The sequence below is a fragment of the Atractosteus spatula genome, chromosome 3, assembly GCF_055471065.1.
Source record: "Atractosteus spatula isolate fAtrSpa1 chromosome 3, fAtrSpa1.hap1, whole genome shotgun sequence".
In the NCBI taxonomy this organism is placed as follows: domain Eukaryota; kingdom Metazoa; phylum Chordata; class Actinopteri; order Semionotiformes; family Lepisosteidae; genus Atractosteus; species Atractosteus spatula.
Window position 1 is genome coordinate 32,569,783 of NC_142708.1, and position 24,993 is coordinate 32,594,775.

General features: G+C 38.6%; 1 protein-coding gene across 1 annotated transcript in view; it reads left to right on the plus strand.

Annotated features, from left to right (window-relative positions):
• Positions 1-567: 567 nt before the first annotated feature.
• The window catches only part of cmya5 (cardiomyopathy associated 5), a 35,212-nt gene continuing 10,786 nt past the window's right edge, over positions 568-24,993 (plus strand). Inside the window, exons 1-6 of the mRNA XM_088909936.1 lie at positions 568-770; positions 8,791-12,823; positions 18,685-18,780; positions 21,218-21,451; positions 22,631-22,653; positions 24,737-24,858. Of these exons, the coding sequence (XP_088766062.1) occupies positions 649-770; positions 8,791-12,823; positions 18,685-18,780; positions 21,218-21,451; positions 22,631-22,653; positions 24,737-24,858 (4,630 nt within the window). The 5' untranslated portion in view covers positions 568-648. The remainder of the gene's footprint in view (positions 771-8,790; positions 12,824-18,684; positions 18,781-21,217; positions 21,452-22,630; positions 22,654-24,736; positions 24,859-24,993) is intronic.

Below are 24,993 nucleotides of genomic sequence, written 5' to 3' on the forward strand. Positions count from 1 at the left end.
TATTTAAAAAGCAGTTGATTATTGTGTATGAACAGACTTCTGATTCAAAGACTAATTGTATAGGTTTAAGAATAATGACGTTAGTTTTTACTGATGAATAGTGCTTACTATTCAACGTTTAAACGGGTAAATTGGATCTTGGAATTGCTCACATGCATGGTTTGTATCAATTTAATTGGAATGCATACTAACAGAAAACAAAGATATAGCTTCTAAATTTTTAGAAGATTTCTCAGGCCTTTACAGTTCATGTTCATCATATGGGAGGGAAACAAAAGCCGAGCTTTCTAACTCTGGAGCTAAAAACTTGGTCGGCGGTAGATCTAAATAAGTTAAACAATGACCGCATACAGAATTCTAAATTTTAAGTTAAAAACTATAATGCTTGTGCTCCAAAGTTATGTTTTAGAGAGCCCTCCTATATTTTCTAAAAGTAATTTCAATCCTTAACTTAGAGGGCAGTGAGACCAAGTGACACGTGACCGCCTGCACCTCAGGGCAGGGATACACCAAACTGTCCTCTGTAACTACATTTCTATTTAAAGACCCCCCTGAGTCAGGGAATCTGCTCCCACTGGAATGACAAGGAGTCTGAGCGACTCTCTGGAGGATTAAGGGGAAAGATAGATCAAAAATACAAAGTGCAAGATGGAGCCTTGTTTACCGGACGAATGTGGTAAAATCGAGCCTGAGATCTCATTCCCGACTGATGACACCTCGGCTGAAGCAGGTGTGCTGGACAGCGAGGAAGCGGAGGAGCTCCGTAACAGGTAACGATGTTTGTTCAGAATGTTTTTATTTCCAGATTCAAACAGAAGCCATATTTAAACTGGAGTGTACTGTTATTTCCAGTGATTTAACTGTGTTTGATTGAATACATTTTATCTTAATGCGGGACTTATTTACTATGTGTGTACAAAGCGATGACATTGGGTGGTTTTCTATTTAAAGTCGAAGAAGCGAAGATGCCAGTTTCACGCGACGTCGTTTGAGCCCCTCCTACCAAAGTCACATTCCATTCTCGGCACTTTAAATCAGATATAAAGTCGTGTGCCAATCGAGGTTGGTGGTGCTACCAGATTATTTATAGATTTGAGTTTACCTCATTCGTTTTAACCTTTGAACCGCAGCCTTTATATTGATTGATCATACATTTACCAGACGTATTGTGAGCAAATTATTTCGTTTTCTGGATTGAAACACCAGACATAAAAGTTACCTAAACCGATTGCATTAAAAAAATCTTTTTTTACATTTGTGTAAGCTTTCAAGAATCCTTCAGTTAGTAGAAAGAGACATAACTCTAAAGATACAGATCATTTCAGAAAGTGTTCATGCTCCTGGCTTGAAGGTTTTAATGGTGTGATCCAAAGGTCTTCTTTCTTTCAGAGCAAATCAGGTTTAACAGCCTAATTTATACGGAACTGTATGACAAGTAAAAAATTAGAAATAAGTAATAAGTTTATTCCATGCTAAAAAGAGAAGAGAACACAACGCTTAAAGTGTGGAGTCTCCACAGAAGAAGGAGAAGGCTTGACAGCCGAAACATTCCGTTTTCTTTCTTCTCTTTTCAGCATGGAATAGAACTATTACTTGTTCCTTTGCAGCCTACGCATGCTGACGCAGCTACCCACCTGAAAAATTAGAACTGTCAAGCCATCTATAAATTTAACAAAGCCATCGGGCTCAAATTTAACAAAGTTAAAAAGGGTGGTGCGGGGGATGGCTAAGGATCTGCGCCTGTGGCTGGAAGGTTGCCGGTTCGTATCCCGCGGCCGGCAGAGGAATCCTACTCCGTTGGGCCCCTGAGCAAGGCCCTTAACCCCAACTGCTCCAGGTGTGCAGTATAAATGGCTGACCCTGCGCTCTGACCCCAAGCTTCTCTCCCTGTCTGTGTCTCTCATGGAGAGCAAGTTGGGGTATGCGAAAAGAGGAATTCCTAATACAAGAAATTTTATATGGCCAGTAAAGTGATCTTATCTTAAAGCACGACTGTCCAAACCTCGTTCAGGAGAGCTAGTGTGTCTGCAGATTTTCTACCGTAGATCTCTTTAAAGCAGCAGCTCTCAAAGAGCTCAGAGAAACTGATGAATGGGACCTATTTAATCAGTACGGAGTTAATACAGGTCAGTAAGATGAGTTGCAATGAAAATCGTAAGACACACTGGCCATCTACAACAAAGTGATGGACAGCTCTGCCTCAGATTGATGGATTCTTTGGTTCAATTTAAAAATATCAACTGCCTGTATGAACATCGTTTGCCTTTCTCTTAATTTACAATAGTAGCCATCCAAAGAAAACCGAAAATACCAACATATCTTTGTTTTATTAAGTGTTATATTGTATGTAATATATGGAGTAGAGTAATTTCCCAAGTGGTACTTTATAGTATGAATGTGATGCAAGTTCATTGCAGTCTTAATGTCTCATTAGTATGGGAGTTAATCAAAAGCTATACTCAGGGGCAGTGCTAGGAGGAGATTTGCAGGAGATATACCCAGTGCAAAGGTTAGATATGTGTGTTATTTGCTTTTATTATTAATTTCAAAGTGGTACATAAATGACTTGCTAATTAATAGAGGCTGAGTGACACAATCCTTTGTAAAAATTCCCACTACAATACATTGGAACAAACACTGTATGAATGTCTGCAGGTGGGCAGCACGATGGCGCAGTGGTTAGCATTGCTGCTTTGCAGAGCTGGGCCCCTAGGTTCAATTTTGGAAATGGGGTGGTATCTGTATGGAGTTTGTATGTTCTTTCTATGTTTGCAGTTTTCTTCAGATACACTGATTTCCTCCCACATTCCAAAAACAGATAATGAATGTTAGGTGGCTGCTGGTAAAATAGGCCATAAGAGTGAGGGTGTGTCCACCTTACGCCTGTTGCTTGCTGGGATAGGCTCCAGCTCCCCCGTGACCCCGAGTTCTTACAAAACTCAGTTTTGTCCCTTTCAACTAATTTAAAGGTTCTTGAAAGCTTTCCCAAACAAAAAGTACAAAAGATTTTGAAAAGCAATTAGTTTAGATAAGTTTTATGTTTTCTAAACTGACGTCCCATCTAGGGTGTAATGTACTCTGCCTTGTGCCCCTTGCTTGTTGGGATAGGCTCCGGTTTCCCCAAGACCCTGAATTGGAAGAAGGAGGTTAGAAAATGGATGGATGTGTGCAGGTCTCACAGTATGGGGTCGGTTAGAATATCAGGCTACATTCAGATCCAAACACAGCCTGTAGGGTCGCTCTGTAGATACTGTATACCCTTCTGCATTGCTATGGAACTGAGCAAGCATATTGCATGATATTAACATAATCTCATAACACAACACATGATAATAGGTTGGAGGTTGGCAATGTGATAGTGAAACTGTGTTGTAGTTAGAGCAAAATACTTTAGTTAAGGGTTTGTAGTGAATCCCATCAAAATGGATGAAAGTGACAGCAGCAACAATTCAGTATACACTGCCGAGTAATGTATTACTACTCCAATAGGAAACCTGGAAGATAAGCTTTAGAATGAACTAGTGACTGAGTGTACAGGCAGAATTTTTCACAGCAATGAGAGTGAACAGCATGATACGGTTTTATACTACGCTAAAAAAGACTGCACACATCCTCAGCAGCTGACTGCAAAACCTCAGACTCAATACATGTCTGCATTATGCACTTTTTGCATGATCTATCATGGTTTTTTTTCTCACTTATACTAATTTTGTTCCATAACATTTATTGTTCCTGTTATTACTTATTCTGTTTGAAATGTACTGTCTGCATTGTGTTGTCTGTTGTACTGTGTATGTCCCGAGAGATCAGCGCGATGAAGAAGTCCAATGTACATGTACATATGGCAGTAAACTCCTTTACTCTACACTGATTCTGTAGTTCATACTGCAAAACACCCCCCTGGCCTGATGATGGAAAGCTTTTTAATTGTACCTACAATGACAAATATTCCCAACTAGAACATTCAGTTATATTGGACACTGCATTTCTTTCCGCTTATCTGCATGTTGTACTTCGGACACATTCATACAGAACTTGCTTTGGCCCATCCCAGTTTCTGCAGTTGAAACATGATCAACACACCAGACAAACATCGTAAAAGCATGGGCCAGATTCAGCCTCTAGAAAGTTAATGGGAGCTCAGATAGAAAATTCCACTTGTTGATGGAAAATTGCAAGAATTTGTACAAGCAGTTATAGAATATTTTTAGTTTTCAATGTGCATACAGTGAAAATAAGCAGTATACCAACAGAGGAGTCTTTTTTGGGACACGTTTCCTATGTAATTAGACAGTATTGATAAAATAAGTTCATTTTAGCTCATTGTATTTGCATAGTGTAAATGCCCGCTGAGCTTTTGACATACTGTAGTTAAGATGTTGTACAAGTTTTTCTGGTTCAGTTGTACAAAACCATACATGTTCATTAGAAAACAGAAGGTACTGGAGCCCTCAAAATAGCTGCTTGAACTGAAAAGATCTGGCTGACATACAATAAAATTGTCAAGTTTCTGCTTCCTGGACAATGCGAAAGTCATTGCCAGCTTTATGCGCAACATTTTACTGGTATCAACTAGACAAATGTTCACAGAGCATCCAAGACGAGTGTCAAACACACAGATTGGATCAATCATTAATAGTTAATCTCACTGTTATGGGAGTCTTCTATTCCACTTAAAAACAATATCAGATAACTTCCTCTAACTTGAAATGCAGCTTGCCTCTGAAGTGAATCTAGACTTGGTCATTGCTACCCTTAAGAACAAATTAAGAAACTTGGGAAGAGATATGAAGTAGCAAAACTGACCTGTGTGCACAAGAAGCATTGATGTCAAAGAAAGAAGAAGTCGGGAAACGGGAACAACCACATCATCTACAAGAATCTATTATGGACTGAAAAACAGAGGAGGGAAGACCTTTGAAGCCATTGGATAATTATATAAAACGTGTTTAGTCAGTAACTGACAAGTTGGCTAATGAACTAAACCTTTTTTTTTTCAAGTGACTCATGCTACATTCAAAGAGGTGTGATAGTGTTAAATCCAAGATCTGAATCATTCTTGGATAAAGAGTGTGTTCTATCAATAGCTCTGGGATCTATGGGATTAAAGGACAGCAGCAGTCCCAGTTTCTCTGACTGATTATTAAATCTCAGCAAGAAAATAAATTCTTTTACGGCATCGCAAAATGTTACAAATTCTGAATTAAGCATAAAATCGTGAGCTTTGTGAAAGTACTGTATGGTCTCTATTTTGTTGCAAACCACTGGTCTTGCCACAGGGGAGGGTGAGAGTCAGTGCATTTTGTGTTCTGAAGGAGCCCTTCCTGCTCACTAGTCACTGTAGTGAGTAATGTATGAGCAAATAAGTACAGGTTGTGCAACAGACATTTCATGGCAGAAAAGTGAACCGCATGCAGAGTTATCATATACAGTAAGTAGTATTTATCAGCAAAACTGTCTCAAAGTCAGGAACAAAATTCCTACTGGATTAAGAGAGATGTATTCACAAGCCTGGTTGTTTACAGTGTAATAGGGCAGCTTCACCTGGAGATTTTGTCTATTTTGTAACATAAATTGGGGTTTTACACATTACTGTGTGCATTTTCCTTTCATTGAGGTTTGAAATGCACTCATCAATGCCAATTCTTTCTAACCCCGAAATAAAAAAGAGTGTTGCAAGAGTATCCCCTTTAAGGAAAACAACCTGTCCTCTGAAATTTATCATATTCTACTTCTTCTAGAACAGAAAAAAAACAACAGAGCTATGAAGTCAAATCCACTCACAATTCTGATTTTCAGCTTTGCTCCAACCGCATTGTCAGCCTTACCTGTTGGCACAGGCGGTAGATTTACCTGCTTTATCAAATAAAAGCAGCTAAAGTAACACCGGTGGAGACAGTTCAATCAATAACCATCCATTCACCCATTTTCTAATTAATTACATAATCTGTTAATTGGTTAATTTTGGTTAAAGTACACTATAAACCATAAGAAAGAGGCCTAAAATAGATAGCAATAATGTGTTATCTGTTTCTGTACATCTGCATTTTTTACTGTAATTGAATTGTTAATGCTGTATATATTTTATACAGTTCAGACTTATACTAGCAGTCTGCACTTAGGAACTGTACCATTAATAATGGAACCACTCTGCAGACTGAATACACTTTTATTTTCCTTTAGAGGAAAATCAACTTATGTGGATAAATGGATATTGTTCCAATAGGTTTTGTGTTCATTATAGGGCACCTCAGGTTTCTGACTAGCTCCACCTCAGCCACACTCTGTAGAGGCTGGCTCTACCCCCAGACTATGCTAATGTACTAAAAATATAACAATAGGAAGAAATTGACATTTCATGAAAACTTATATGTGGTACAGTGATACCAGTGTCCCATCCTGGATGGTGTCTTATTTTGTGTCCTGTGCTTCCAGAATGGACTCTGCCAGGATTAAGCAGTTTTCTGATAATGAGTGAATAGAAGTAACTGTCCTCCATTAATGTTGTAGCATCAACAGTGTGTTCAAGAAGCAACAAACTAAACAGGAACTGAGAAAATAATAAATACTGGTTACAGCCATTATAGCGGTGCACTGAATTCTGATGAAATTGGTTTTGTCATATTGTCACGATTGTAGTCCCTCCTCCTTAAGGGCGCTCTGGCTCTTTCACTTTGGATTTAATTGTGTGCACCTGACCCCCATTCCCAGTCCACCTTAAAAGCCAGGCGCTGACGTTCATCCGGGCTCTGCATCTGGTTTCCGCACTGTGCGAGTCCGGGACCTGGAAGCGCCTGGTCCCGTTAAGGTTTTAATCTCTGTTCCCATTCCCTGTCCGACGGTTCCGACCCGGTTCATGTTTTTAATTCCTTGTTGGATGGATCACCTGGCTATGGACTTATTCTTGTGTTTTTGATAACCCTCTGGATTACTTTTGGATTGTTTGCCTCAGCCACACCTTCCCCGTGCACCAGCGCACTTTGGACACGCCCCCCCGTTTTCATCCCCGTATTCCTGCATGACTTTTTCCTAGTGTTTCCTCACGATTCTGGATTGTGTCGTCCGCATAGGATCCGGAAAGAACTGTTCGTTACACATATGGTATCTTGTGACGTCATTGTATGAGGGACTGCCAGGGGTGTAGAGCTCTTTGACTTAATGATGTAAACATTACTGTTTCTGCACCGAACAGTAATGTTTACGTCATTCATCTTTGAAAGGTTCTTGAACTAAAGGTTTCAGTGGAAATATGAAGGATCTGAGATGTGGTGTGACACCTCAAATGTCAAATGGGGGCACAGGGACTGCTGGTACAGTGTATTGGGATGTGTGATTAAAAAATAAAATCTTTATATTGTAACACAATGGGGTTCAGGTGGGCGCCCTTGCTGCATCAGGTCGGCCCCGCACCGTCGGCGGCTCGAACCCAGGACTCCAGCGTCACTCAACAGGGACCCAGCTTGTTGAGCTAAAGAGAGATCTCTCCCCAGCTTAGCGGCTGTGGTCCTGCTATTACAGGGAAGGGCGGTGACATCACCGCTCTGGTAAGCCGGCTCTTACACAGTGCCTGTCGGCCGTATGCGTTAAAATATTATGTTATATAGCTGAATTGTGTGTTTTCACACTGTATGTAATGCACAGAAATAAACAGAAGAGGACACAACCTCATGCTAGGTGGTGCTACACATGCTGCCAGTGTACATTGCAAGACTGACTACAAAGGGCGCGTAACTAGAGCGACTGGCATATCATCAGATATGTATAAAAAAAAGTTATGTTGCCTCATTTATTACCAGCTGTGGTGAAATGTAAGCATTTGTTAAAATATCAAAATATCACTTTTACAGATCCTATGCCAAAAAATAATACAATGGAAGATAAAAATATAGAGCCAAAGTATAGCTTAAAAAGACATTAAAAAACAAACACATTAAAGAAATACACTTCAAAATAATCCTTCTTATTCTCATATGTGCACAGTAATATTTTAGGTAAAAATTGTGTTCTCCCTGCCTTTTGTCTAAGGCAGATTGTTCTTTCTGTACTGTGAAACTGTAGGATGGATTCAACTCCCACTGAAGAACAGGTGCCAGATAGCAACAGGCATTGTTATTCACAGGAAGATTCCTCAGCCTACTCAACTTACCACTCTTCCAGTTTGATAATATCACTTGGGAGCTGCAGCAACAGTTGCGAGTGGCAACAGCAACAGACATTCTTCTGGATGTAGGATTTGTTTCACACTTAGGAATATACAGCGAAACAGCAGCACTAATGATCACATTGACAGTTATAAAAAAGATACTGGTTGGAAACCCTTTAAAGAGCTATGCCCTCCAAAATAACAGGTCAAATATGATCACCAAATGTAATTTATTTCCCGTCAGAAAATTTGCTTTTAGAATTATACTGTGTATATTACCCATCCATTTTCTAACCACTTTAAGGTTGTGGGGGAAAACAGAGCCTAAGCAACGCTCTTATGCAAGCAACAGGCGTAAGGAAGGTAAATCCTGGACAAGATGTCCGTCCATTGCAGGGTGCACACAGACACACACTCACACCAGGGCCAGAAGCCAATTAACCTACCTGCTTGTCTCTGGACTACGGGGAGGAAATCCACACAAACACAGGGAGAACATACAAACACCACGCAGATAGCAGCCCAGGTCTAGAACTGAACTCAGGGCCCCAGTGCTGCGAGCCATCAACGCAAACCACAACACCAAGATGCTATCTACTGTATATATCATTTTTTATTTAATTCAGCCTCTTCTTTTTTTCTCACAGTTTGAAAGATCTTGTCCAGGACCATTCTGTAAAGCCGAAGTTCCAGTGCATTACAGTGGACCCCTCCTTTTCTATGGTCACAGTCCAAAGTGAAGACAGTGGAATTGTGTGGGAGACAGCCTCCAGCAGGTGTTCAACACCCTGGGCCTCAGAGGCTAGTACAACATCTGATGCTTACAGCCTGGAGGGCTCAGCCACTGGGTCTTCATCAGGGAAGGTTGTTTTTATAATGGATGAAGATAAGATAGTCAGAAGAAGAAAAAGAGCAAGTCTTGGGAGCAGGGTGAGTGACACCAACAGCAGAAGCCGAGCTGATAATATGAAGCAATTCATTAGGAAACCCATAGCCACGCATCCCATTGTGGGAGTAAACCGAGAAAAACTGGACCAGGATGAGCCAGTGCCCCATGCACCTGTAATATCTCGACCGGCAAATAATGGTAACCCTCACACAAGACCTACGAAGGTTGCAAAACTCTACAGTGAAGAATCCTCATCACATGCTCCTGTGACTTCAAAGTTTCTGAGTAAAGAAGAGCCCCATCCCACAGAGCCTGAAACAAAGGGGGAGGAACCTATACCACATGTACCTGTGACATCAAGACCAGTCATTCAAAGGAATCCACACTCAAGCCATCATAAAGAAACAGAAATGAATAAAGATGAACCAGTACTTCATACAGGAATTACAGCTAAAAGGTTAAGCACAGGAAATCCTCATTCAAGTCCTTTACAAGAACCAGAAGAGACTTTACTACATAGGCCAGTGGCAGCTAAACCAATGACCCTGGGAAATCCATTGCCTAGTCAGTCCCAAAGAACAAGAAACCCACACCCCTATCCATCAGAAACACTGGGACTTGAGCAGGTGCAAGGCATGCCAGTAGGAGATAAACAAGTCCTTCCAGGGAATCCTCATCCATATCCTTTGCAAGAGCAAGAGACAGAGACTAAAGAAGCATTACCTCATGCACCAGTAACTTCTAAACCAGTAGAAAAAGGAAATATGATTAAAAAAGAAGCTAGTTCTCAGGGTATGGGTGAAGGAGCTCCAGAAGAAAAATTGCCTTCACTTTCCTCTGCAAAATCTAATCTGCCAAAACTGGAATCTACAACAGAAATATCTGGAATTCCAGAATCAAACCCAAGATCTCTTTCTGAGCCATCAGTTTTGGAATTTTCAGGCAATCCCAACAAAGATCCATGTTTGCATAATCCAGTCCCTCTCTTGGGTTCCTCGTCTATTACAGCTAGGGATCAACCCCAGAGTGAAAATCCACAATTCCTAACTGGTGGAAATGAGAAACAAGTGCTAACAGAGGTTCCTGGCTTTCTTACATCTCCAGGGGCAGAAACCATCTCTCCTAATCTAAGAAGAGATGAAAATCCTAATGTGAGATCAGAACAAAAATTAAAAAGTGATGAACCCACTGAACAAAAAGAAGACCCAAATAGTGAGAAAGAATTGTTCAGCATTGTCTCTGAAGGCTACGAAATATTAAACATTATTGTTCCTCCCAAAATTTTGATGGTTGATGAAGAGGAAAGCATTTATATGCCAGATAATTTGTCTTATTTGGAGGAAAGCCCACTTATTAAATCAAAAGTACTACAAAAATTGACAGAGGAAGAAGAAACACCCATAAGTGAAACACCCATAAGTGAAAAAGAAATTGAACAAAAGAAGAAAGTGGAAAGTGAAAAAAAGATTGAAGAATCTGAAAGAAAGGAAACCGAACAGTTAAGGGAAACAGAACCCTTGAATGTTGAAAAAAGTACGAACATCAGTCCTGCAACTTCTGAATCATCTCAGACTTCACTTGGTAAACCAAAGAATGGGAATGGTGACCAGGATTATTTTGAGAAGTTTACATTGGTAGATGACCATGTCTCAAATATCAACCCTGTAGAGGCATTAAATGAAACAAAAACAAACAAGACTAGTGAGGAGCCAGAAAACAAGGAGCAAGCATCCAAGAGTGTATCAGAATCTGAAGACCCAGAGTTTGTGTTTGTAGATGTAGAAATAGCAAACGAACACTTAGACGAAGTATTTTATGGTATGGGTGCCCATGAGCCAGAGGTTTGTTCCATGAATAAGCACATTGTAGAGGAAGAAATGCCAACCAAAGCAGATAAGGTTCTAAAGCTGGAATCTCCACCCAAAAAAAGTGGTACAGCTTTGTTTAGCACTGAAGAGGAGACTCTGACACGCTGCTATTATTATCCAGCAACTTCAAGAAACATTGATCCTTCCCTTTTTGAGGAGCCTCCGGCTATGTCGTTTCTTTATACAGATCTATACGAGCAAGCAGTAGGAGATAAGAAGAAAGATGACAGCGAGCCCTCTGATGAAGAGAGTGTTACTTCTGAAAGGATATTAACAAGGAGGTTGTCTGACTCTGATGATAATTCAGGTGCGTACTTTGAAAAATATATTTTAATAGACGATGTTCCACAGGGGTCAGATGAGCCACAACCTGATGAAGATCAAGAAGATGAAGCAGCAAAAACATGGCAAAGTGCATTTGTTCTCACTGGTGACATTACACAAAGAACGGAAGATGACGCTCAGAAAACTGAAACAAGAATAGAACCATCCAGAATGAGATCTGAACTGTCTCCATTTGAAGAAAGTGAACAGTTTATTGCCATGTCTGAGGAAATATCTGAAGACTTAGAATTCCAACCTGTGTTTAGTGATGAAGAAACAGTCCCAAAAGAGGAAGTAGAAAGATATGACAAAAAGAGTCTTAAGAAAGCCATAGAAGAAGATGAAATAGAACCAGTGGAAAAGCAGAAAGAGGAAAATACTGCTGTTTTTTATGAGACTGGAAGCACTCCTGCTGTGGAGTGTGGAGAACCTCTAGACAGTGGGATGCTTAATGAAACATTGATTGCTCAAGACACTGACAAGATTGAAGAGGAAATTGTTATTGAAAAGGAGGTATCAATGAGCGAACTTGATAGGACTGAGAGTGCTGGGAGTAAAAAAGAAGGCATTGTTAGAGGTGAGGATTTGATTGAGACCCCAGAAGATATTTACACAGCTCCAGCAGAGGAAGAACGTAAAGAATCGTCAGTTTTTGAAATAGATGATAGAGTAGATCAAGCAGTACAAGATATCCGTGTAAGTGAATGTGAAGGAAGCTCTGAGCCAGAACTGACGTATCTAGACAAAGCTGCTATGGAAACTGAAGTTTCTTTGACCTCAGACAATAGTGAAAGTAAAGAAGTTATTTTAGAAAAGGTAGGTGAAACTCTTCAGCAGCTCAGTCACAACATAGAAGACAGTGACACATGGACAAAGTCCACTGAGAAATCCCATGAGGAAGAGGTTAAGAAAAGTGAAGAAATACATAGTGCTCAAGAATGGGATAGTGCCTATCTGTCCACTACTGGATCAGAGATCGTAATGAAAACTGAAGAGCGGGAAACCATAATCTCTTTAAAATCTGCAAAAGAAGGAATACAAGAAAAACATGAAATTGTATCAGAAGAGCAGGAGGATATAGAAGACAAAGCATTTCCAAATTTGGGTAGAGGAGCTCCTCTTAGGAGCATGACACCATGTGAGGATCTCTCACAACTTGGCAAGGAATGTGAACCTTTAGAGCCAGAACTGTATCAGGAACCATACGGTGAACATGATGAAGAAACTGCTGAAACTTTGGATTATGAAATGGTCACTGAGCAAGAGGTGCAAGAGGATTTTGCAGCATCTGAAACTGAACTGATTAGGGACAGGGAATGTATTTGTGAAGACACAGGGAAACACCATGACCAGGGGTCTGACTTTGTGGATCGAGATTTGCCTGCTGAAGAAGTGGTTGAAGATGGCTATGAGATCATTGAAGCTTTGGGGGGAACTCCAATGTCAGAAGTTGAACTGTCCCAAATGGAGCCAAAAAAACCTTTGTTAGACACATTCTGTGTGACCTGCAGGTGCCCGATTTCAGCTATAGACAAGCTCTTTGGTGACCATCAAGACCACAATGTGTCTCCATTGAATAAAGCATATGATGACATAAAGGTAAGCTTTGAAAATGAATTTAGATTGTGTGAAGTATTAAAATATCTTTAGTATTTTCTTTGCAGCCACTCTTATCCAGGATCAAATCCAATCATCCATCCATTTTCTAACCACTTTATCCAATACAGGGTCGCAGGGGAGCCGGAGCCTATCCCGGCAAGCAGTGGGGACAAGGCAGGATACACCCTGGATGAGACTTCAGTCCATTGCAGGGCACACACAGACACAAGCATACACAAACACACTCACACCAGGGTCAATTTTCCAAGAAGCCTTTTAACCTACCAGTATGTCTTTGGACTGTGGGATGAAACCGGAGCACCCGGAGGAAACCCACGCAAACAAGGTGAGAACAAACTTAATGCAGATAGCACCCAAGTAATCGAACCCAGGTCCCCAACGCTGTGAGGCAGCAATGCTACTCACTGCACTACCATGTCACCCATTTTCTACAATGTGGTGACCAAAACTATACATAATATTCTAACTTAATAGAACATTATACAGTTTTAAACCTTGATTTAACTTCTATGCTTTTAACTATATACAGTATCCTAACAATTTTTTTTGCCTTTTAAATTGCTTCTCCAATTATATTGGAATCTTTATGATTATCGTATTGAAAAATTCAGTGTTATAGTTGACTACATTTTTATATAACAGCCTAAATACTGTACATGGTGATATTTGCAAGATGAATGTGGGAGTCATGTGTAACTTGTGTTATGAATTTAAATTACAGAGTTTTTCAATTCAATTCAAAATACTTTATCCCTTCCCAGGAGAGCATGAAAAACATAATCATTTTGATTAAATGATATGTATGGCACTGTAAATTGACATAGTGAAAAAAATTCAGAAATATAACTAAAGTTATTGTTATGGTTTTACATGGGAACTGTGATGCTGTGGGGGGCACAGTCATCACGTGGCCATAAATTTAGGCAGGACCCAACACAGACACACCCATAGGCCATCTAGCAGTTTAACAGTATTTTATTGAAACACAAAATAACCTTATCCAGGTTTGCAATATGTTCAGCTTCCTTTTTTGGTCTTTAGTCTTTCTGTCAGGCTCTTCTGCTGGCTCAATAGGCAATTTACATAGGCTGGTACAGGGCACACAGGTCTTCCCTGTTATAGCAATTTCCTCTTGACACCATCTTGAGTCCTGGCATTCTCTGGCAGCCATCCTAATACAGACAAAAGCGTCAACAATTTGATTGACTCTTTAGGCAAGTACCATTCTTCAAGGACAACGCTCTTTGCGGCATCATACAATATAGGATGAATATTTTTGTGGTAATTATTATTGTTGCTCCTGAGCAATTGAGCATCAGTGAGGTGAAAAAATAAGACTAGATGCCGTCATGAGCTGAATTATAGCTGCTCAAATCATCAATTTGTCTCAATTTTCTAAAAAGTTAAATATGCAGCACCAGAATGGACACACCTTTCTAAATGCAAATACAGGTAACCATGTTGTTGTGCTAATACCAAAAGTCTAATTTCTGCAGTTCAGTAAAGGTACAGATCAAGTTGTGAATATGTTTGATAGAGTTTGAACAACAGGAATCAGGTTGTTGTTTTAGAACTTGCTGTTTTAGAAGACACTGCCTCTAAAAACTAATGATGAAATTAATTCTTTTTTACAAAGTTTGAGTCTACATATCTACACAGCGAACATTCTTTGTTCAATATAACTTCAGAAATTCATTTTCAGTAGGTTTTATACTAATCAAATTATGTAAAGAAAGATATAATAAGACCTGTTTTCAGTTTATTCATTTTCAATATCAGGCCGCTTGCTTCCCTCTGCATTTGCTTCTTCTTCCGTTAGTTTCTTAGCAACCACACTTGATTTGAACCTGGGGCCAACAAAACAAATGTTCATTCTGTAATATATTCTATAAATATAGGAAAATACTTTGAAACTCAATTTAAAAACATTCTCCTTTGAATTATTGAAACTGGTACAAATTATTATATGAAAAATGTAGCTAATACAATGAACAAGAGTGGTTTCTTTAAATCAGTTAATAATAAAAATAAACAAATTAATAAACTTGTATTTTTGAATAGACAGCCTAATTACTTGTATAAGCTCTCTAAATTGTTTCTACAGTTTAATAGTTTGTCATTCTAATAGCCATTTAATTGTGAAAACCTTAATACCTTTTATAACGCTTTCAAATTAATTTGTATGAGCAATTATTAGACTTCATAATTACTGAAATTGTTCTTTCTTTGAAGTAATTTGTTTATGATAAATATTTGTGTTGAACAGTAATGTTTTTTTAGAACGTTTAATGTCAGTAAGGAATTATTATATTTCCACATAAAACTCAAGTTATTTCTGTGATTGTTCAAGTCACTTTTATTAATTGTTATGGACTAGAGATTTTGTCTTTACGTCACAACACCATATTACTGTTAATTATTATAATTCAGAATAATAAATATATAGGTATAAGGACAGCACCTCTGACCGCATTCATTTAGTACAGTATTGACTTTGTAGATTCACTTACTTCAGACATACAGTTGTGTCATAGAGTGAAATTAAAATAAATGGAAGTAGATTGCATTGTTTCCGATCAATCAAAATAATGTAGTGTAAAACTGTGCTTTAGATTGAATTAATATACTGTATGCAGATGAATAGCTGAAAAATGTTGCTTGAAACTAATTTGAATTCAATCTACTATATCCTGAAATCTGGAAACAATAAAACATTTAATATATACAGTATACTCTTGTGTATATACAGTATATATACTGTATAAATTAACTATGTGCTCATGTAGAGTACTTGTATTTCAGACCATAGCAGAGTCACCTCCAGCCCTGAATTAATTATTTCTAACTTGTCATTTCACTATGATCAATTCCAGGTGATTCCTTAAAAATAGGCATAATTTTCAGATTATTTGCAATAAAACTTTTCTGACTGCAAAAATGAACTAACTTCACTGACCAAATTACTTGTTTATTTGATCAATCACTTATAAGGGTTGCCACTTACAGAGTCTGAGTTTGTGCCTGCAGCCTATAAAAACCCTTGGATACTATACACAATGGTGATTTTTATAGTGGTGTTGTAGATAGTAAATAATAGTTCAGGGCATTAGGGGAGTTGCTGAGACTGTGGAGCCAGAGCAGATTTGTTCTTTTAAATTGCCTGTCCTTCCTCTGGCCTGAGGGGACTAGAGTGACCAAACAGTTGGTGTTCTCTACTCAAAAGGTTTATAAATATCCTGTCCGCCATCATGCCTGAAAGACATAGAGCAACACGGCATGTTTCCTTGTTTGTGTAGAGTTTAGAAGTGGCAATGTAAAAGCTCCTCATTCATATTTTTTTCTTAATGGTTTTACAGCCATTAGAATTTCCCAAGTGCTTGTGTGAAATTCTGTTGAAACGATCCATGCTCATTGTTCAGATGTAGGTTCAAAGTACAAAATGTACTATGTAATTTTTTGCTGCCCACAAGGGGAAGAACATCTGAAATATCACTCAGCATGTCTTCAGGGACTTTGACAGTGTCAGCCATTCTGCGTGCATCATGGTTCTGAGTCATGCAGTATCTTTTTAACAGCTGTCTTTGCCATCAGTGTCAGCATCAAAAAACGTAAAAAGTCTGCCTTCTGTGTACTAGGAACCTAGGAATACTAGGAATCTTACATTTATCTCCAGGTAATTTATGCTTGTCTATAGTGCATTATAGTACATAAATGCTGGTATTATTCAGAATTATTGGAGAATATTTCTTCAATATTGAATTGAATTTTAGCCAAAACATTCATTATTAAATAGATATTTTTACCTTAATTAATCAGCAGGGGGTAAAAGGTATGTTTACAGTTGACAGAGCAAGGAATAGTATGAAATAGAAATGATACCTACTGTACTCCATGATAAAAACTCATGCTGAAAAGGGCTTCCTAAGGTTTTTCATCCAGATGCTATGAATTGTTTGCAGACCTTTCAAAGAAGAACATTAGATTCATTGGGCACAACAGATGATAAGGTATCAGGTATGAATGGAATCTGATTCTACATTACATTCAGTTAACAAATGGCTTAGGAGTGTTGTACAGTATTTAACATTTAATTTGTTACTGCAGTGAAAGAATTTTTCAAGTGAATTGTGATGTTGCACAATTAGTGGTTATTACAGTATTTCACAAAGTGCAGAATTAGAAGCTGGTCTGATATGTACTGTAGCTGCAGCTTGCAGCAGGTTCAGTATTTTCATTAATATTTCTTCTGTTAAATGCACATCTGGGCTCCCAAGTGGCTCAATCAGTAAAGGCAATTATTTGGAGTGCAAGTTGAGCCATATTGCGGTTATTTAGCTGATTATAGTCTGGGCTGTCTTTAGATGAGTGATATTGGCTGGGGGACAACAAGTTTAACTAGGTTAAAGTCAGTGAGGACAGGAGTTCTCAGTCCTGGTCCTGGGGTCCTACAGTGCTCTTGCTGGTTTTTGGTCCATTTGAACCCTTAATTGACCTATTAATGGGATTAATTTGAACTTTGAACAACTCTTGAATATGTTGGAGATTTCCTTTTGATTACTGCATTTCATAAATAAAATACTAGAAAACAAAACTTACAAATGTTCCAGTTAAGCAGCTTTTTAGTTCAGTTACAGCTTCAATTCAAAGCAAGCAGGTATGTACAGTAGGTTTCCAGGACCAGGACTGGGGACCCCTGAGCCAGGGTAATTGTATTACATAGAACCCAATTATTCCATCCATCCATTTTCTAATTGCATCTTCTAATTCAGGGTAGCGGGGGTGTCATAGTCTATCCCAGCAAGCAACGGGTACAAGACAGGGTTCACTCTTGATGAGACACAAGTCCATAGCAGAGAAGACATGCACACTCTCACACTAGGGCCGATTTTCTTAGAAGGCAATTAACCTATGTCATGGTATTTTATACAGCTAAATACTATAAAATGCAATTAAAAGAACATTCATGCTGACAGACATGATCTCTGTTACATGCTGTGGCACTGTTTCGTTTACTGGAATTGACACTGGTGCTAAATTCAGTTAAAACAAGGACACTTAAAGTGATTACTTAAAACAATTTCTTTGAATAGAAACATTTGTCCAGAAAGCTGCTTTACAATTCCAAACACCAAATATTCAAAGCATGTGATGCAAATCATCATTTATTTTACTGTGGGTGGATTTCAAGTGGTACCTTTAGTTAAACTCACCCATGAAACATTCCCAGGTGGCATCGTTCATTAGGACATGGTGTAAACCACAGGGGGGGCTCTGTAGTGCAGAGACTGCCATTTCAAACTTGGGGTTTGTCATTCAGCAGCTTGATTGTGGCTTCCCAAGTAGTAGCAGACTGCTTTCCAGGGATTATCTAAATTTGGGAGTGTTTAAACCCGCCAGGGCCCTGGGATTATCACAAAAACCTCTGTGACTTGAAAAGCATCTCTGGTCTTGCAGTGCTGTCATTGAGTGATCCATCATTGAAGCCACCATGTATTGAACTATCCCCTCCAGAGAAGAGGCCACAGATCACATATTTCAGATGCAGAGGACAAATGCAACAGGAATGCCAAGTTGGTGACTAAAGTACATACAATGAAGTCCTTAGTAATCACCTGTTCTCATTGGCTATTAAAATCCAAGTTATCAGCCATTTATTTGTTGTTGTTGTTTTGATGCATCGAGAGCCATACTGTACCTCCGTGCTAGTGAACAATGAGTGATATGTATACCCATGTTTGACAAAATCACAGGGACTGGCCCTTTAATATGGAGTCATATTTGCTTGTCTGCCTGAGCAGTGCCCTTCATCCTTATCAGTGTCTACTGTACCTTCCTTTCAGTGTAAGATAACCGAGTGGATCGCAGAATTGCAAGGACGCACAGAAAAGATTGAGGATTTGGTGTCAGAACTGGAACTGGCATTCAATACAGTGGAGGTAAGAACTAGTGCTGACCCAAAGATGGTCAGAGGAAGTGGCCAACCTGGTCTTTTTTCATTGACAGAGTTCTTGTCCTTTGCTGTTATGTTGTATTTTATGATGGATAGCTGCTGACCTGATCTTAAGGACCATCCTTGCATCATTAATAGGAAATAGTAGGAGATGGTAGGAAAAGGTTATATTTTTAATTGTTAGTGGTAAACCTAATGATAATCAGAATGAAAGCTCAATCTTACATTTTATTGAAAAGAGTAGGGGTGTTTCTCCAGAGAAACAAATTACCCCCTGGCCCTGACTTCCCTATAATCCCCATCTATGAATTGCCTTCATCGCTCTATTGTCCTCCCCACTGATAGCTGGTATGTGGTGAGCGTACTGGTGCACTTTGGCTGCCATTGCATCATCCAGATGGGTGCTACACATTAGTGGTCGTGGAGGGAAGTCCCCTTTACCTGTAAAGCCATAATGTGCCAGTACACTCACCACACACCAGCTATCGATGTGGAGAAGAACGCAGTGATGAAGCCAATTCATATGGGTTTAATTAGTAAACCATGGGAAGTATGGCTAGAACACCAGGGTTACACCCCTACTCTTTTGGAGAAACGCCCTGCGATTTTTAATGACCACAGAGAATCAGGACTTCTGTTTGACATCTCATCCGAAGGACGGTGCCTTTTTACAGTATAGTGTCCCCATCACTGCAGTGGGGCATTAGGACCCACATAGACCAAAGGGTGAGCTGTCCCCTGCTGGCCCCACTAACACCTCTTCCAGCAGCAACCTTAGTTTTTCCCCAGGAGGTCTCCCATCCAGGTACTGACCAGGCTCACACCTGCTTAACTTCAGTGGGTTGCCAGTTGTGAGTTGCAGGGTGATATGGCTGCTGGCCATATTTTTGTGAAACTGCAAAGATGACAAAAAGATGTGTGGTCAGATGGGCAAAATAACAAAAACAGATAACAAAATTAAGGCTAAAAAGTTACAAATGAAAATATTACATCTGGCACATCACCCAGTCAACTTCATCCCTATTGCCAGGCATAAAAGCAGCACAATTATGTTTTGGGGCTGCTTCTCATCAGCAGGGACTGGGAAGATCATCAACATTGAGGGGGAAATGTGTGGAACAAATTACAAATCCAAAAATATTAAAAATGACAAATTACAAAAAGAGGAAAAGCTGCTACAGTCCGCTAAAGACCTAAAACTGGGATGAATATTCACCTTTCAGAAGGACAGTGCCCAAAAGCACAAGGCCAAAGGTATGCTGGAGTGGATTAACAAACTGAAAGTCATTGTCATTCAGTTGTGTCATTCAAGTCCTGCTTGACAGAAGTGTGGCCATCAAGATTCTCCAAACAACATGACTTGTTCAGAAAATGAACAAGTTTGCAAGGAATGGGTGAAAATTGCACCATTGTAGTATAAAAAGTTGGTAGAAACCTTTTCAAAAAAATCAGTGCTGTAATTATTAAGAAAAGTGCTTTCACCAATTATTGACTCAGAGAGGTGAGTTACGTATTTAATATTACTATTGCTTTTTATTGCAAATAGTGGAGCAATGCTTTTTTGTTTTCTAATTCTGACTAGTATTGTACCTGAACATTTATAGAAAAGCCTTCACAAAAGTTTGTGCGTGTTTTTTTACAAGGAGTCATTTAAAAATTATTAAACAAATTGAATATTTTTAACAACTGATAGGAAATAACCAATTTTGCTAAATCTGAAGATTTATCCTTAATTACAATACAAGGAGACAATTTAGTTGTGGAAAAAAAAACACCTTTTGCCCAGCTGCACAGTGACTTACTACTGCAATAGGATATCATGTTCTCATCACCACGTTGTCATTTTCACCTCTTTCTAATGAGTATCTCTTCCTCTGACTTCTTTGGTGTTTTCTTGTGTGCTTTAACGGAAATTCATCTTTATACAATACCTATTTCTATCATGCTTGCTAAAGTGTTACTGTATGTGCTTGCATGATTTGCTGTGGTGCTGGCAAAATACAGCACACAATTTCTGAATGGTCCAGTGAACTTCTGATGGTTTTATTTCTGGTGTAGGCTAATCTTAGAATTAGTAGCTGTTACTACCCTCATTGGTCTTCTGAGTTATGCTTGACTCGAATTGACGCAAGCGGTTTTGCCCGTTTTCTTTTAAACTGTAAAATGATTGCTATGTTAATTACAGAAATTAATTTTAATTTCAAACAAGTCTTTGTTTTTACATCGTGTCATGGGGGTGTTGCACTGAGTAATCTGAGCATTTAAAAATATTCCTAAATTATGCTGTGTAACTGAATAAGAGGACTAAATATGGGTGGTTTGAGCAAGGACTGGTATTACAGCAGTGCTAAATTTATCAAGGATTTATCAATTTTCATGGCTTTTTCTCAGTTTATGTTTAAATTGCTTTGTGTAAAATGCAGGAAAATTGCACCAAATCTGAGCAGAGTCTAGAGGAGCAGAATGATGAGATGATGAAGACTGTTTTGGAGCAGTACAATGAGATGTCGCAAAAGATGGAGGATGAGAAAAAATTTAAACTGGAGCAGCTATATGACCAATTAGTCACTTTCCAAGAGAGCATCGACTCAGCAAAAGACATTCTGGAGAAAACGATAAAGGAAGTGGAGGAACCCGATGAAGTGACTTTTGTAACGGTAAGTACTGAAAAAATTGTGGTTTTTAACTAGATTTCTAAAGAGGGTAAATGTATTGCTGTTTGTAGATTCTGAATAACAAAAGAAAGTGGTAGAATCCATGTGTTACACACATGCTTCAAAGAAATGTCTCTTCTCAAAACTATGGAAAACAGAATTTGTGTTAAACTAAGAATGAAAAATTAGACTTCATTATGTTAATTCCAGTTCTAGAGACTACACTGTGTGTGCACAACCCTGAAAAGCTTTCTAAAAGCTAATAATCCATTTCAAGAGAAAGTTGTAAAAGTCATATTGTCTAAGTGTCTAGCTAACTGATCAGTCCTGATAGCATTGTGATTAGTAACACAGTAGTCAAATAGGATCTTCATAAAAACAATGAAAACTGCTTCAAAGTGCAAGTTAAATGGGGGAAAAAACATTATGAAAAAATTCAAGATTATTTTATTCTTGTTCCCCGAAGACTGCAATTAGCTGACTTGTATCCTTGCATGCAGCTGGCAGGCTGCTAACAAATTTCATTTGCAGGTACATTAAACATGATTATCCGGTAATATTGCAGCTGAAGTACCTGTCATGGCTGTGCTTTCACTTTCAAAGCAGAATTGTGTCACATCCCCACTTATAATATGGTTGAGCTTTCTCTGAAGAGGCTGTCACGGTAAAACAGGGCTGAATGTGCAGTCGTGGTCCTGGAAGACCAGTTTGTCTGTGGATTTTCAAGTTCTCTTGAAAACTGGGATAAGTGGTTAAAGTTGTCATGTCAAGCAAGTAATGAGCTGGTTTAGCTCATTAAGGGTTGAGTTGGAATGAAAACATGCAGACACACTGGCTCTCCAGGACAAGGACTAGACATCCCTCCTTCTACCATATCTAGACATTTCACTTATTAACAAAGAAGCTCAAAGTAAAAAAAAACTAAGGGAGGTTTTAAGGGAGATTTAATTCATTACAGCATTTTCATATTCATTATAAATGTCTAAACAGACATTGATATAGTGTGTATGTTTAGGGCTGCACTTTGTATGCAAGATAACTGGGCTCACAAATTGTTATCATAAATGGTTATTCAGCCTTATCAGGATGGAGAACCAATGTTCTGTGAGCTCACTAACTTCATTGCTGAACAGCATTCATTATGCAGTTCACTGAAGTCTGTTCCTTCTTTCTTGCCCCCAGTCTGCCAAAGAAATTAACAGAAGGTAACACAAATGTGCTCGTTCTGCTTGCTTGTGTGATCGGTTTTTGTGATTGTACAAACTAAATTAACTGTCTTTTTATAAAGCAATTTATGTTTTGCATGTTGCTTAAGACTGAAAACGTATATTTGTCTGTTCAGTAAAAACATTGAGATGCTTTTAACAAAAGTATTCATACAGTACATTTCTGAAACAGAAAAAAATACAGCAATTTGTATTTTTTATACAATACAATACCTACATCTTTTCTGATTAAAAAAAAAAATCTCTACTGGCTTGGGCTTGAGCCAGAGATATTCAATTTACAGTATGTCTTGCAGGTTTGGTGTATCTACAGATTTTCATTTCAGCTAGGCTCTTAACAGCCTGGACCAGCTCATTACTGGCTTAATTTCAGTAGTTTGACAGCTTCTGCCAGCTCTTCAGGTGGTGGTGTTTTAAAGAGACCTGCAATACCTACAGAGCAATATATTTAATATAATATTAATATACCATTCTTAATATACCATTCCTTGATCTAAATTAAATTTTAACTGTATATTCTAAGGTTTTTTTAACCTTTTTATTGCTTCCCTAAAACATCTAGAAGATGTAATTTTGTCAGCCAACAAGTACTTTGTCTAGATGATGTACGTGATGTGTCAGCATAAACACCTAATTCATTTTCATAGGTAGCCTCTTCTAACTCAGTGTTCCCAATTTTGTATTTAGAATTTGTTTCTACTACCTGCATGCAAAATGCTGCACTTGGCTTTGATTCAAACATAAGAAAGGTTACAAATGAGAGCCCATCCAGCCCATTTGGTTTCTAGCAGCCAAAGGGATCAAAGGAACTCATCCAGCCACATTTCTGGAAGGACACCAGCGTGGTCGGCTGGGCAGAGCTCGTCACAGACATCCACAACCCTCTTTGTAAAAAAAAAAAGTGCTTCTTCAATTTCAAGATTCAGGTCCCCATAGTTTTCACTTGTATCCTCCAGTTTGTTTCACTGCTTGTTCTGGAGGATTCTTTCAGGTTGACACTGTCAGTGCCTTTGAGAATTTCAAGCACATTCATCAAGTGCTCTCAGTAATCTCTTGTTCAAACATTTCACTTTTAACTCTATATTGTAACATTGCTTGACTGTTTATTACGTCTGCACATTATCTAGAGAAGGAAAGCATAAACGTATTTTCAGATGTAGTTTTTTTCAGGTACCGCTTTTGCCCATCTTGAATTTACAAGTTTCAATTTTTGCTACTTGCATATACAGTATGTAACATTCTAGACTTGTTTGTGTCAAATGTCATTTAGTAGGTGTTTGCCCAGCCTTGTATTGTCTTTTTGAAATGTTAACTTCTTCTGCAGTGCTTGATAACTTCCTATTTCTGTAACATCTGTGAACTCGACTTGCTTGCTAACTATTTTTAAAATGTAGATCATTTAATAGAGTTTATAACAAACATTCGGGGGGAATGACAATAGCCAAGTTCAATCAGAGTCAGCTGTCAGTATTTCACAATCATTTCTGACGTTTTTTTCTCACCTAAAACATTATAAATGTATACGTTATCTCCATTTCTCTCGCACATGTCTTTTTGCATCCCATCTCCACATTTGCAGCTGCCCCTTTTCAATCCTGTTTGAACAGGAGTCCCAACCTCCTCATCCTGTATTAGCACTCAGCCAGCAGGGTTGAGCAATAATCCTTTCAATACACTTAATTCTTGGGTGTTATTATTACTAGTGAATATAAATTATTAAAAGCAATGGTCCCAATGCATTGAAACAGATTCTTTGGGCATTTCACTAATTCTCTCACACCAGTTTGAATATTATACAGTATACCTTATACAGTATATACACCTTAATACCTTATCTGTACTATTCACCCATTTTTCCAAAAAGAAGAGGGAAAATGTCACAAAAAAACAAGAGCTTTACTTCTGAATCCTGTAAGAAGCAAAACAGCCAACTTGTATTATAGTGCAAATGGCATTAAAATTAAAAAAATCCCCCCGAAAAGATGTTAATTATCTAAAGCGGTTTTGATGATACTATTGTTAGCGATGGAGATGAAGTATGAGGCTGTGTCTGTGTTGACAGTCTTAACAAGGCCCTGGAAAAAGCCTCATCTCTGGAGCTCACCCCCAGTACTTTCCCAGTGTTTGAAGATTATGCAAAAACCACAACAGGAAATGGACACAAATTATTCAAAAGCATTGCAGGTAAAGAAACTCAGAGATTGTTGAAGCTTCAAAGAATTTCAACGAAATAGGATGTTTTTCTTTTAATGTGTTACAGTCTAATTTCCTCTATCATTGCATATTTGTCACACTGGATGTTTTCAGATCTTTAGACAA